Below are 14684 nucleotides of genomic sequence, written 5' to 3'. Positions count from 1 at the left end.
TATGCGCGACAGCTCCAGCCTCAGCAGATACCGAAGTTTGGGCCTGGGTGGGTCGGGCTCTGCTTTCCCTTTTCACTCACCGGCGTCATTAATCCGAGCTATCAATAACCCCTGTCGTTGGAGCCGAGTCCCACAGTATTGATCCGCGCGCCTCTTCATCTCTGCCCAGGAAGACGCGGAATAATTTTCGCATTACAGTCACTTGGATTTGCTTTTAATTCATATTTAAAGCTGCAGCTGACTCTGCGGGGCTTTCTGCGAAAAGATTGGAGGCGCCTAATTAATAATAAGTTAGAAACGAAGGAAGGCACCAGCAGATGAATAATTAATCCCGACATCGATGTCTGTTTGAATATTGCTCCTCTAAAAATGGAGACTCCCCCGGCCTCTGCTGGAAGTCTGCCACCGAGGGGGAGGTGATTTAAGATCGCGATTTCCCTCTGAAATGCAATGCTGAATTATTTACAGTGTTTTGCGAGCTTCCATAAGTTGCTTCATTATAGAATGATGCACTCGGCCCATTGCGGGGGCGGGGGGCATAGTGGGCATAGCCCAAATGGCTACGTCTGAGCGAAAGTTGCCGGCGGGCAAGGGGCCACGTATCTCTGAGAGTAGCCTCTGCTCTGGTGGCCATCCAAGGCACGTTCCCTTCAAAGTCAGTCTGCGGATTGAGCCCACTCACAGCTAAATTTGGCCAGGCGTGCAGCAGCCTCCGTTGTGCCAGCGGTTGACCTGGCCTCCTCCAAGAAGTTCTCGAGTGCTGCTCCGCACGACTCCCGTTTCTCCGGGACTGGGCGTTGGGGACCCGGAAGCCGCCAGCGAAGCAGACGGAAAGGGCGACATCGGCCCACCACTCGAGACCGGCGCCACGCTGGGTAGCCCGGGCGCCGAGCCGTTCGGGGAAAGCAGCGGCCGGACGTGCGGAAGAACGGCGCAGCACACGGAGCCACGGGTCAGGCCTGGCCAAGGCCGCATCTGGTCCGCACGGCCCGAGGCTTCCCAGGAACTGGTCTCTTCCCAGGGTTTCCCTTCTGTCTATTCTCCAGAGAGATAATGGTGCAGGGTTGCCGCCACCCCCCCCCGCCACCCCCCCGTCCCGCCACGATTACTTACACATTGAATGTGACAGACAATCGAACCGGAACCCGTTGCATACACTGCCTTATACGGAAGGAATAGAGAAACAGACGCTTTTTAAACGTTACTTGGTTAATTTCTTACTCGAGTGTAATAGAAGCAGTAGCTGATCAGCCAGCACTGAGTGTTACATTGAATTTCTCACGCAGTCAAGTTCAGCAAGTTCTGGATTCCCCTTTTTAGATGTTTTGTTGGCGTCTGGGAGAGGCAGGCAGGCGGGAATCGCTTCTCCACGTCCCGGCCTTGAAAACCATGGAAAACTGTGACTTGACAGAATTTGCCCCCCCCCCCCCCCCGGACTTACAGGCCAGCAGCAGACAGCGACCGACCGCGGAGGCAGAACCCCTCCCCTGCCCCCCCCCCGCCCTGCGTTCTGCATGCAGCTATCTGCTACATTGTTTTTGCATGAAGACACCTCAGGTAGTTGTGGTGGGTTTTCCGGGGGGCCGTGTGGCTGTGGTCTGGTGGATTTTGTTCCTAACGTTTCGCCTGCATCTGTGGCCGGCATCTTCAGAGGTGTATCACAGTGGGACACATGGACAACAGACCACTATATGGTATATTGAAACACTTTTCTCTGTGATACACCTCTGAAGATGCCGGCCACAGATGCAGGCGAAACGTTAGGAACAAGATCCACCAGACCACGGCCACACAGCCCTCCGGAAAACCCACCACAACCAGTTGAATCCGGCAGTGAAAGCCTTCGACAAGTTCCACTGTACACCTCAAGTACCTTGGAGGCTTCAAGAGCGAGGTTAGCCCTGGTCGAATTCTCTGGCAGTTCGCGGCCTGAGAGAAGAGCAATTATTCTATTTTTGGATCCAGCCCGCTGGTCCTTGAGAAGCCAGACTCCCTTCCCGTGAGGTACGGATGGGTGGGCATGCTGACTTGTTTGCCAGTGGCGATGGGGCCATGCAGCAGGGGTCCCCCCCCACCTTTGGGACCCTGTGGGTGCCTTTGGAATTCTGGCACAGTAATGCGGGCACCACCACAAAATGCGGTGACACACAATGAGCCAGACACACGACGACTGCACAGGGAAGATGTTTGTGCTGGGGTGGCAGCGACTGCTAAAACCACATTTTAAAATATGTGCTCTGTCAATCAAATCTTCAATGCCCAATCAGAAGCCTTGTTGGGCAAAAGCCCCACCTGGCTCCACCCACCTCCTAAACGTGAGCGAGTCTGATGGGCATGTGGCTGCATCTTCTCTAGAGGGCCAAGAGGACATCGAACACGGGAAGGGAGAAATCCCGTCGTGTCTCTGAAAGATTCCCCGTCCCAGGGCTGTCTTTTTCTTGCTGCCACTTCCGCTGCTGTGGGCTGGCTCACCCCCCCACCTTGCAGCCCAGTTGCCCAAGTGGGGGGGAGGGGCAGGACAGGTGAAGTTCTCTCCCGTCATTTCCCCAAGGTTTTGGCAACAGGCCGCCATTCTTTCTGTTTGCCACTTTATTAAAAAAATATTTATACCTCACCTTAACAACCACTCTGGATTGCTCTGTTTTGTCTGCTGCTGCTCAGTTGTGTGTTCTCTCGTTTTGTGCCCATAAACAAATGGGTCTTTCTCACTTCTTATTTCAGGATAATATTGTATCTTTGTTCCATAAATTGTCCTGGGAATTATGTTATGAGGTTCCGCAGAAAGGCTTTCAATGAGACAATGAAATAACCGATGTACCCAAATCAGAGATTGGCTATTTCCTGTAACCCCAGGTGAGAGAGAACTTCGGTCATACCTGCGAGGAGGAAATATATATATTTGTAGCATGTGGCTCAAGAAGCTGTTGTCGAATGGCAAAGGAACCCCCGTGTTCATTGGTGCTGTCTGTGAGTCAGGGTTCCCGTTGCTGGTAAAGAGGGAAGAGATGCGCAGGAAATTCCTCCTTGCGAAAGATAGATCAATGCATCCACGGATTTATTTTTCCACGTTTTTAAACCAGGCATTTTCGTGACAAACATTTCGATGGCCATTTTAAACACCACAGTTTCTGAGCACTACACAACCCCGTAAATAACGAAGTGGATACACAGTTTGTATCTTTTAAACGCTTGCAGGAATGCAGCGCTCAAAGGACATAAACGGAACAGGTGGGTCCCCCGGGGCTGAATCCCAGAGAACCTGGTAATCCAATGGCACCCTTTGTGTCACACCAGAGTGTCTGCCTGCTTTCTCACAGTCGCCCCCAATCCTAAATCTCACTGAACGGGAGCTGTCAATTAGCAAGTCAAGGCAGACGTTGAATTCTGGCCCCGGAGGTGAGATGATGGAACGTTGTCTTGAGGATTTTGAGTGGAAGATGATTTGGGAAAGAACCGCCTAATTTCTGCCTGAAGTTGCGGAGTCTAAAGGGAGAGGTGGCGCCTCAGTGGTTTCGCGCGCGCGCTCGTGTAAAGTGTCGTGAAGTTGCAGCCGACTTAGGCCGAGCCCGGCTAGGAGCCTTCAAGGCAACGGAGACGCAGAGGTGGTTCGCCATTGCCTTCCTCCGCAGGGTCGCGCTTCCTAGCCCTGGCCCCTGTTAACTTCCGAGATCTGACCAGATTTGCCCCTACCACGCACGCCGCCTTCCCCAGGCTCCCTAAAATACCCAAATGCCAGCAGCCCTGCCCCTCCCACCATTCACTGTGCAGCAACCCACGCAAGGAAAGCACGGCTGACGCTCCTCCGGTCGCTGACTTGAAAGGGAGGGTGATGTGCTGGGAGGGGGGGGGGGTCGCGTCGCGTGCATGTCTCCCACCCAGTTGACAGAGAGTCTGGCTGCTGAAAAGCTCCAGGGCCAGCCAGGATCCACAGAGCTTCGGCGGAGGCCTTCCTCCTTCCGCGACCCTTCTTCGGGCACAGCTGTTTCAGACCTGCGGACCCTTTCCCGGCCCTGGGAGCTCCGGAGAGGCCAGACACGCTCCCACAGGCCGGGAAGACCGCTTAGTCCGGCGAGCCGGGGGGGGGGGGCGTCCGGCGCGGTGGGCAAGCGGCGGTTGTGCCATGGCAGCTGGAGACTGGCCACTGGGCCCTCCTACCTCCCCAGAACGAGAAAAGGGAAGGGAGGCGGTCTGACAGCGCCGCCACCCCCCGCCGTTGCTCGGCTGGTCGGAAAAAGCCAAGCGTGGGTCGCCGCCCCCTCCAAAAGCTCGTGGCCAAGCCGGGGGTCTTTGCACGACACAATCTGAGGCCAATCGCCTCCCCCACGAACCCCCCCCCCCAGCTTCTATCTCTTCAAGGGGCCGGGCGCATAGTGGTCCTCCAGCTCCCAGCAGGTGCTTCTGTGCGAGCGCCAGGCCGCCTGGCCAACGGGGGGTGGTGGTGGTGGTGGTAAGGGGCGAGAGAGAGAGAGAGAGAGATGGGGGAGGCGCCGACCGGGCCCCCAGTGCGCATGCCCACCTTCTCCCAGCGCCAGCAGCTGCACTAGCGGGTGCCGGAGTCACAGCCGCAGCCCGCGGAAGGCGGAACGGCAGAGCTGGCCATGGCGCCGGGGGCGGCCGGGCACGAAATCAGGAGGCGGCGGCGGCGGCAGCGGGGGGCGCCGCACTGAACCGGACCGCGCCCACCTGTACAACCTGATGGTGGGTCCGCCTGCGCCCCACGGACCCGGAGCTGGCGATGGAGAGGCTGGGCGACATGCACGGGGGGACCCATGAGCCGGGGCCCCTCAGCGGCTGCCTCCACCTGCGCAGCTCGGGGGGCCGCCGAGGCCCGCACCTGGCATCCCACCCCGCTGGCCCGCTGGGCATGGCTTCGCTCCTGGACGGGCCGGACTTCCACCATCCGCACGCGCACCGGAGCCCCTCCGAGCATCCGCTGAGCGGGCCGCTGCCCCCGCCGCTGAGTATGGCTTGCGAGACCCCTCCTGGAATGAACCTGAGCGGCACCTACGCCACGCTGACGCCCCTGCAGCCCCTGCCGCCCATCTCGGCCGTCTCGGACAAGTTCCCGCACCCCCACCAGTCCCCCGGCGGCGGCGGCGGCGGCGGCGGCGGCGGCGGCGGCGGCGGCTTCGCCCTCATGCGCGGCGGGGACGAGCGGCCTCTGGCCGGCTCCGTGAGCAACTTGTATCCGCACTACCCCAAGGAGGTGGCCGGCATGGGGCAGCACATCTCGCCGCTGTCCGTGTCAGGAGCCGGCCTGGGTCGGTTCCATCACGCTCAGCAGCCGGGGCTGCCGCACTACCCTCACCCTGGGCCCGTGGAGCCGGCGGAGAAGATGCTCGCCCCCGGCAGCTTCGGAGCCTCCCACCCGGCCCTGCTGGGCCGCCACGGAGACCCGCCCCTGGGCGGCATCCCGCACCACCTGCAGGCCCCCCTGAGCGCGCCGGGCTCCGGCCAGCCACTCTGCGCCGCCCGTGAGCCCGGCGCCCCCTCGGCACAAGCCAGCAGCGGCCCCCCGGGAGAGGAGATCCACACGAGGGAGGTGGCGCAGCGCGTCAGCACCGAGCTCAAGCGCTACAGCATCCCGCAGGCCATCTTCGCCCAGCGCGTGCTGTGCCGCTCGCAGGGCACCCTCTCCGACCTCCTGCGCAACCCCAAGCCCTGGAGCAAGCTCAAGTCCGGCCGGGAGACCTTCCGCAGGATGTGGAAGTGGCTGCAGGAGCCGGAGTTCCAGCGCATGTCGGCGCTGCGCTTGGCAGGTGAGGGGCGGGGCGGGGGCGGGGGCGAGGGGGGATCTCCGGCTTGGGGCCCCGCCGCTCGTTCATAGCACCGCAGAAGCCGGGAGGGGCCGTCCAGGCACACGGCGAACCCCCCCCCCCACACACACCTTTGGGCTCCTTTGGCCTGCGGAGTAAGCAGCCCCCCACCCCCACCCCCGTCCACGAACAGTGGGGCGCCCGATGGGGATGTTGAGGTGGGGCAGCCGAAAGGGAGTTTCAGACCACGGAGGCGCTCCGGAGAAAAGCTTTTGCCGGTGGAGGAGCGGGATCTCGGGAGGAGGCCAGGAACGGGTCTATCCGGGCAGGCTCTGTCCACCCCACCACGCTGCCACACTACCCGGATGTGGGACGGACGAACCGTGCAGGTGGGCCTAGGCGACGTACCCCGCGGAGGACCCGCAGCTGGTCTTGCGGCTGCCCCCCCCCCCCCCAGCTTCCCGCAGGCGCGTTGCCTTCTCGGCTGGCACGGCTATTGCAGGACTTGGTGGCGCGGAAGAGGCTTCTCAGCCTGTCCGTCCTTCCTGGAGCGTTATAAAGACTGAGGTGGATGCAGGGTTTTTTTGGGGGGGGGGGCGGGGAGGCTTCTGCAAGATGTCCCCGGGCCCAGTTGTTGGGCTGGGCTGGGCTCCAAATGCGAGGGGCAGCTGAGACTGTCGGCGAGGACCAGGGCGGCACCACCTATCCGCTCCATTGGGCTCTCTGAGGAGGCCGCTGGAGGGGCCAGCCCAGTCAGATGGCAGAACTCACCGGAGGTAGCCCAACCGACTGGGCGTGAGGTCTGCCTCGGACAGACGGGTGGTCCCGGAGCGGGCGGCCCCGGGGGTGTGCGCGGGAGCGCGGAGTGGGTGCTTTGGGAAGGGCAGCGACATCTGGTGTCTTGCGACCACTGTGGACAGAATCACCAACTCCCGTGGGGGCCGCTGCTGGGAGGAGACAGGAGTGCATGCACTTCCTTGTGTACGTTTGGTACTGAAATCAACCCAATTTAATATGCCTAAGAGAGAGGTTAGTTGCTGGTGTGGAAAATAGATACTTGTTCTGTGTTTATACACACTCCGTGGCTATAATTCTGCACTTTTGATGTAGAGTCATGTAGTAACTGTCCTAGAAGGCTACAGAGGTGTCCCACAGTCTTTTCCCCCTAAAAACGAAGTGTGAGGTCTGAACTGGAGCTCACGCGCCATTTGGTGGACACTAATAAGCACTAATGAAAACTAGAATATGATTTAAAATCTTTGGGTGTTGTACAAGAGAGGGATGTTTTCTGTATCTTTTGTGGTAGTGATTTATTTATAGGCATTATTGATAGTTCACCTTTCTCACAGGGAACCAAGACAGATTATACAGTGAGTCATTAAAAGTCCACAGAATGTCTGGAATCAATCAGAAAGAACTGAAGTGTAGCCTAAGATTCAACATGGCACATTAAGCAATGCAAAATTCACAACAGAAGAAAGAGAACCCTTCCCCTTACCGGTGTCCATGTTTTATTTTTTCTTTCAGCTTGCAAACGGAAAGAGCAAGAATATGGGAAGGACAGAGGGAACACTCCCAAAAAACCAAGGTTGGTCTTTACAGACGTACAACGTAGGACTCTCCATGCAATATTCAAGGAGAATAAGCGTCCTTCCAAAGAACTGCAAATCACCATTTCGCAGCAGTTAGGATTGGAACTGAGCACCGTCAGCAACTTTTTCATGAATGCACGAAGGAGGAGCCTGGATAAATGGCTGGAGGAGGGGAACTCCAGTTCTAGCAACTTGTCATCATCATCATCTTCCTCAAGCACTTGTACCAAAGCATAGAGAATCAACTCCAAAAAGAAACTCGGTAGAAAAGCTTTAAAATAAATGAAGAAATGAGCAGGAGCTCAAGAAAACAGGTTTATCCTAAAATGTTTTTCAAGGGTTGTGTATAAATGCAAAGAAACCAAAGATCGCTATCTCTCAATTCTGACTTTGTTTTCAGAAACACGGTTTAGTGTGAAGAAAGCTGGCAAAAGCAGACAACCACAAAGGAACAAAGACATCAACTATCTGCATGACACCTTCTTTGGCCATTTATGAAGGTGTCTTCAAATAATGCATTTCATTTCACACCAATGACACCGGAGATAGAGGTCACGTGTTCATTCTGGAGTCGAGGAACTTACAGAAAATACGACTGGAGTCATCTGGGTTCAGTTGAATAGTAGGGCAATTCGGCTGTTTAAATTGTCCAAACATCGTCAGTGCAATATCTGGATATAAGCTCAAGGACAGGGAAGGAATTTTCAGTTGCCCGAGCCAGCACATCCTATTTGTTTGGTAAGGACCATGTCATAGCATTTCTTAAGGACCACATAGCATTTCTCCACAAAAAGAATTTAGTGGGTACCAAAGAACACACATGCTATTATATAAAAGGTATTTTATTGAAATTATGTTATTTTTCCAAAGGTATTTTAACACAAGATCTCCAGAACAGGTATAGCGATAAACCATTATTATATAAGAAATTGTACTGTAATGAAAACTGTGAGTCTAATCAGGAAAATTTTTTACATTGGCGAAGCAGAGCAGTAAGAAGCAATGACGTGCAGTTGTGTTTCTATAGCCCAGCAGTGTAGCTCTAAGCAGAGTTACATTCATGTAATAAAGGGGCTTGGAAAAGTGGTTGGAATGATTTTGGACAGGATCCCACATCAGAACGTCAATATCAATAGTTGTATAGCTATCTGGACATATTTGAGTCTTTGCAATTGTCAAACTATTTACGTTGCTTAGTGTAAATTATGAAGAAATAGTCCCCAACTCTTGCTTCCAAGCTTCCAAGTATGTAAGTCTGCACACACGTCTCTCCAAAGTATTTACGGCAAACTCACAAAACACAAATTGTTAGCATTCAGGTATTAAATGGTGTGATTGTGCTCTCAAGTAATCAGGGACTTCATAGACATTTGCAATGAATTCATAACCAGAGTCACAACTTTATGAGACAACTGAAGTTAATGCAGTTAGAGAGAAATAATGACATCCTTTTAAAAGTACAGGAGGGACAACTTTTCACTTTCCAGATGGCGCTGGCCTGTCAAGGAGTCCTTTTAGGCCTGACAGTCTGAACCACAGCCCAGTTATGCAGCGATTCGAGAACCGAACTGTCTCGGAATGTTTCTGTATGACTCAAAGAACCCAGTCCATCGCTAAGTCAGCGGGAGGACCCATTACTCACAACAAAATGCTTCCTTGTTGTATGTTTAGGGTCACATTGCTGATCTAAAGACTAACAGTGCAATTACAAGCAGAGTTACACCATTCTGAGAGCACGGTAGGAATCTGTAGCTCTCCTTTGGGCGGCCCTGCAAATCAGCAAGGCGGACCAGACAGCTCGGCGTCGTGGGTTTTCCAGGCCACGGGGCTTACATCTGGCAGTTTGCTGTCAAAACATTCTGCCCCGTGTGCAGATGGCCTGTTCAGAGGCATGTGATGGTAAGATATGCCCCCCAATAGGTGCTGGTAGAACATTAAGAGTCAAAACTATTAGGCCAGAAAACCCACAGCTGCCAGTTGATCGCAGCCGTGAAAGCCTTCACAAATACATAGTGAAGCAGGTTAGGCATTTATCTCATTTCCTCCAGAAATTATCGCATGGAGAAATAGACATGACCGATTTCACAGAGAAAAAGAAAAAAATATTCAATTGGAGCTGGATCTTCTTCTTGAAGCCAAAATGATTGTAGTTTTCATAACAGAACAATTAATATTTATCACTTAATAGGCTTTTCACGTATTGATGTGAGTTAGAACTCCTCAGAGACAGAGGAACAGTGGAATAGTCTGAACAAACCAACCAGCCACTATGAACGGGGCTATTTGTGTTTGAAATAAATGCTGTGGACAATCCAGCAGCCAGCTGAAATCTGACATACGTCAGGCTACGGAGTACATTACAAATAAATTAGGTAGACAAGCATAACGTCAGTTAACTTAGCGGTTGTTCACGCACAGGTGGATACCAACCTATTCATTCCCAAATATTAATATTTCCCTCTGTTGGGCTTATGCAAAAAATGGAATGTTCCCTGTGATTATGGCATATGAATATAATCTACTTTTCAGTTTATAATTTAATAGTTTAGACCAAATGGCCTCGCCTTATGAAAAGGTGAAAATTTAAAAATGGAAGGGAAACAAAACAGTCTAGAATTCCATGTTTTGATCTGGAGAAATAAAGCAAGGGACGGGGACTTACAGAGATGCTGCAATTCTTGCACCGTGAGCGAAAAAAGCTACTACAATAATGGCACTCGCCCCAGATGTATCTCTGTTCATCCACTTCCTGTACTGTGTGAATAATATAAATACGTTAGGAGATTCCAGAGTTTTTTGTCTGAAAAGAAAATGTCTGATAGAAACAGACTGACCAGTATGGTACATATCCAGGACTCCCTCCTCCAATGTAGATAGGGCAACCCTAACAAATGCAGTAGGAGGCCTCCAAACAGGCCTTTAGTCAGACGCAAGTGAAGCCGCCAGCGTCAACCAGAGGCCCTAGCAGCAACACAGAGTAATAGAGATCATGCCAATCCATTCTTCTCAGAGGAATTTGAATTCCCGTACCCCTCTTCTCTATCAAGTAGCTCATATTACAGTTTGTTGTTAAAACATCATCTGCATAAACCCTTTTAGATTGGAACTAATATAAATTTCATCTACTATGCAATTATTATAAATGCTATTAGTAATAGTTTAAATATGCCAGCTCGCTTCCCAGATAGTCAGAAATATCTGGCAAAATCAAACTTGAACACAGCTACAAGATGTTATGCTGTTCCCGATTTTGCCATTCCAAGTAGTTCCTGGTCACGTTTTTACTGTAGCTGAAAACACATGTTTTTATTTTCATCCTCCTTTGGATATGAGATGAACACTATGCATTTAGCAAACAAAGAGAAAGCACTGCCTTCTTTTGTAAGAAGGCACGTTTAGGATTTATTCAATGGTCCTTGAAGCCAACGCGCAGACTATATTTGGCCTGATGATTTAGTATCATGGCACGGTAAGTCGTCTGATCCAGTTTGTATCTATATCCTTATTATGCTGATGGTAAGGAATAGTTATACCGACAGCTGTTAAAAAGACAGAAGAGCATCAAGGCTTGCTAAGTACAGCGTGAAGCACAGGCGCTACCTCACTCAGTTTCCATTGGTGATTTTAATCGCATTGATGAAACCAAAGACTTTTTTTCTTGGGCGTCCCACAGTCAATACAGGAACTCCTTCTGCTGACTTCACCAGTTCCTGGAGGTTCTCAGTACATACAATTGTCTTCATCTATAATTACACTCGCTTCCGACTACTGGTACAGGAACACAAACAGCGGCGGTCTCGATAAACACGCAGCAAACTTTATAGAACTATAACGAGTGCCTTGCTTGAACCAAAGCGTTAAACCGCTCTTGACTTCTGTACGTCTCACCTTATAAATATACACTGTGAATACCTCAGCCTAATAAAAAGGCCACAAATGGAAAAAAATAATTCTTCACCACGGTGCTTTCCCCCACGCAACTACGCCACAAAAAGGTGTTTGAAACCAAAGGGAAACGTATGTTTTTATTCCTATTTTTGTGTAAGCAAACCAAAGCTTTCATTCGAAAAATTTCCTTTGAAGCGGTTCGAGTTCTTAACGTAGCGAGGCCACGTATGACTTTTATCAATTTCTCAAAATACCTCAAAGAAATAAATTAATACGGGCATGTTGTGTAGAGAGTCCATGTGTTAAAGCAGAAGTTACCAACATGATTGTTGTAAACATTTGTTTTAAAGTTATGTGTAATTTATTTTGAAGCTTTGATATCTTTGTAGGGATTTTTCCATCGTTTTGCTGAAATTGAGACTGTTTATTCCTCCACCAGTTTTGCAAAACAGCTGCACAATGATGCAAACAGACTTGCAGGGCAGCCCTGAGCAGCTGCAAGTCGTCAGGCTCAGAAGGTGAGACCCCTGCATAGGAGCGTGTAGAGATTTTCTTTGTAAGTGGAAGATTTTTTTTAAAACAGTCATTGTCCGTTCTACAGGGTCCAAGAAACTTGTTGTCATTTTTTCAAATACCGTAAGCTTAATTTATTTATGCTTTATACGCGTTTATGTAATCACTGCTCTAATTTATAACGTAAAGGAAGATTTGTACATAACTGCGAAAGCGGTTTGTTTTGTCATGTTTTCCCGGCACTGACGTCAACCGAGCATTCACATTTTTTTTCCAGACCACAGAGGGCACTTTAAGCACCCTTTTCACGCTCACCAGTAGGCCAGTCTCCTGTTCTTCGAGATCTCAAGGGGACAGTAAAAGAAATTAAGGAACATAACATGCAGAGTAGAATTTCCTTCCCTTTGTTTCCTTTTTCTAGAAAGGCCATTGCATGGGCAGACTGTGGTCCTACAAAGAAATACCCACTTGTTATTCAAACACATATGTGAGCCTTTGCCACGACTGGCGCCTTCAGATTTACTATGTGGAAAAACAACCCCCTCCCAGACTTTCACCCTTTTCAGCTTTGCTCACGGAGCTCGCAGTCACCAGACGTAGCAGCTTCCAGCCTGCTGTATTCAATGGTGCCTCATCTAGGTGGAAGTGCTTTGCTGCAAAACCGTGGGCAAGGAGGCTATAATTTGTTCTGCAAGGAGTCACCATGTGAACAGGGAGGCCACAGAGATCCCATGCATAGAAACGCCAAAAAGAAAAAGCATTTGGAGAAGGGTTTGGATTTATATCCCCCTTTCTTTCCTGTAGGAGACTCAAAGGGGCTTACAGGCATTTTTAAAACTTCCTTGACATCCTTAATTACTTTCCTCCCAGTGACGGGAAAGGGAGAGGACAGAACGGTTGAATTCCCTCCTCCTCCTCCTCCTCCTCCTCCTCCTCCTCTTCTTCTTCATGGCACTGTTCATTCTCAGAAGCTCAGCTCACACCCAGGCACCCCATCTGTGGCCTCCTGGGTCCACAAGAGCAATGGCCAAGTCCAAGCCAAAGCCACCTGCAGCATCGCTAGGACATTTGGCTTGGTTCTGGTTGGCAGCAGCACAGGAGGTGAAGGACATAGTGTCCGCGGAGCAGCACCTCGGTCCAGGCTTAGATGACAGGACAGCAGTACTGAAAGTTCCCAAAAGTATAGAGGTGGACTCCATTTCAGATAGTTTGAGAACTACTCCCACAGCAGGTTTTGACGGTGTGCACAAACATATATAAGATTTAAACAAAAATACTTCTCTGTGTTTCAAACATCCGTATTCTAGTGCGTAGAAAAGAAAGATCTGGTATGCTTACATTAAAACAACATTAAAGCTTTACATTTATTGCTGGTGTCTTAAACCAAGAACGGACATTTGGAAGGGAAAGTGCGCTCAAAGAAAGCAATGCAGCAATCGATCAGGTAAATAATGCAATTTTCCGGCACGCTGAGCATTTATGAAACTTATTATACAGCGCTGTATGTTTAACACTATTAATTTTACCCTCTGGACATCAACTCTGAAAAGATGCTTCAAAGCAGCATTTATAAGGGATGTTCTATCCCAGGTTAAAAGATATTTTGGGTTATCCCTTATAACACTTACAATCTCTTTGGTAAATATATGGTGTCAATACATATCTGAGAGGAGAAATATATGTAAGAATGTTCTTGTAATTCCAAGAGCTCACTAGGCCCCACCTGGAGATTGGCAACTCTACATTTAAAAAACCGTGTTTGCAACGTGCATAATTTTGGAAAATGACTTTCTCTCTCTCTCTGCTAGAAATAAGGAACATCTTCCCAAAACAATTTCAGCAGATCACGAGGTTTCTGTTCCATTTTTGTGAAGAATTCATTTGTACGAATAAGGAAGATGTTGTATAGTTATGAAAGACAGGTCTAAAACAAAAGTGACATCTTCTCTGTAAATAAGAGCAAATATGCCCTATAACCCCCCTCCCAGCAAAGCATACATAGCTCTCTGTCCACCAACGCTCTTTCCTAATTTTGTCCTTACACCAACCCTGTGAGGTAGTCTGGCCTGAAAAACAGGTCCAAGCCAGTGCAAGTGGAAGGTAGCTTTTAAGCTTGTAAATCTCTCACAAATGACCCCCATCAGAAGATTTACCAAACAAATGTCAGCATCATCTCTTAAAAATCATCCCCCTCCCAGCAAAACATACATGGTTCTCTCCCCACCAACTCTCTTTCCAGCCTGGGAGGTTGGGCGGACGCCTGGGAGGATTGGCCGGACGCCTGGGAGGATTGGCCGGACACCTGGGAGGTTGGGCGGACACCTGGGAGGATTGGCTGGACACCTGGGAGGATTGGCCGGACACCGGGGAGATTGGGCGGGGTGCCTGGGAGGTTGGGCAGGATGCCTGGGAGGATTAGCCAGACACCTGGGAGGTTGGGAGGGGTGCCTGGGATGTTGGGCAGGACGCCTGGGAGGATTAGCCGGACACCTGGGAGGATTGGCTGGACACCTGGGAGGATTGGCCGGACACCGGGGAGATTGGGCGGGGTGCCTGGGAGGTTGGGCAGGATGCCTGGGAGGATTAGCCAGACACCTGGGAGGTTGGGAGGGGTGCCTGGGATGTTGGGCAGGACGCCTGGGAGGATTGGACGGACGCCTGGGAGGATTGGCCGGATGCCTGGGAGGATTGGCCGGATGCCTGGGAGGATTGGCTGGACACCTGGGAGGATTGGCCGGACACCTGGGAGGATTGGCCGGACACCTGGGAGGTTGGGTGAGGTGCCTGGGATGTTGTGCGGGGTGCCTGGCAGGTTGGGCAGGACGCCTGGGAGGATTGGCCGGACACTTGGGAGGATTGGCCGGACACCGGGGAGGTTGTGCGGGGTGCCTGGGAGGTTGTGCGGGGTGCCTGGGAGGTTGTGCAGGACGCCTGG

The 14684-nt window shown here is 51.3% G+C and overlaps 1 protein-coding gene across 1 annotated transcript; it reads left to right on the top strand.

The window, feature by feature from the left end:
* The first annotated feature begins 2906 nt into the window (after nucleotides 1–2906).
* ONECUT1 (one cut homeobox 1) lies at nucleotides 2907–11962 on the top strand. Its single transcript, XM_048482108.1, has 7 exons — nucleotides 2907–2990; nucleotides 3318–3396; nucleotides 3630–3826; nucleotides 4164–4447; nucleotides 4536–4698; nucleotides 4730–5759; nucleotides 7284–11962. Exons 1-7 carry the CDS (start codon nucleotides 2907–2909, stop codon nucleotides 7583–7585), a joined length of 2139 nt encoding a protein of 712 aa, XP_048338065.1. The 3' UTR covers nucleotides 7586–11962.
* The last annotated feature ends 2722 nt before the right edge of the window (nucleotides 11963–14684 follow it).

This window comes from Sphaerodactylus townsendi, linkage group LG17 (genome assembly GCF_021028975.2).
Source record: "Sphaerodactylus townsendi isolate TG3544 linkage group LG17, MPM_Stown_v2.3, whole genome shotgun sequence".
In the NCBI taxonomy this organism is placed as follows: domain Eukaryota; kingdom Metazoa; phylum Chordata; class Lepidosauria; order Squamata; family Sphaerodactylidae; genus Sphaerodactylus; species Sphaerodactylus townsendi.
Note: the sequence above shows the minus strand (reverse complement) of the source record. Positions and strands in the feature narration are given on the sequence as shown.

Excerpts from the sequence above, each read along its gene's own strand:
- ONECUT1 (XM_048482108.1), top strand. The coding sequence starts at position 2,907 with ATGTGGCTCAAGAAGCTGTTGTCGAATGGCAAAGGAACCCCCGTGTTC. Across the intron at positions 3,827-4,163 it reads TCGCTGACTTGAAAGGGAGG|AACGAGAAAAGGGAAGGGAG; the intron begins GTGATGTGCTGG and ends CTACCTCCCCAG. Across the intron at positions 4,699-4,729 it reads CCCACCTGTACAACCTGATG|CTGGCGATGGAGAGGCTGGG; the intron begins GTGGGTCCGCCT and ends ACGGACCCGGAG.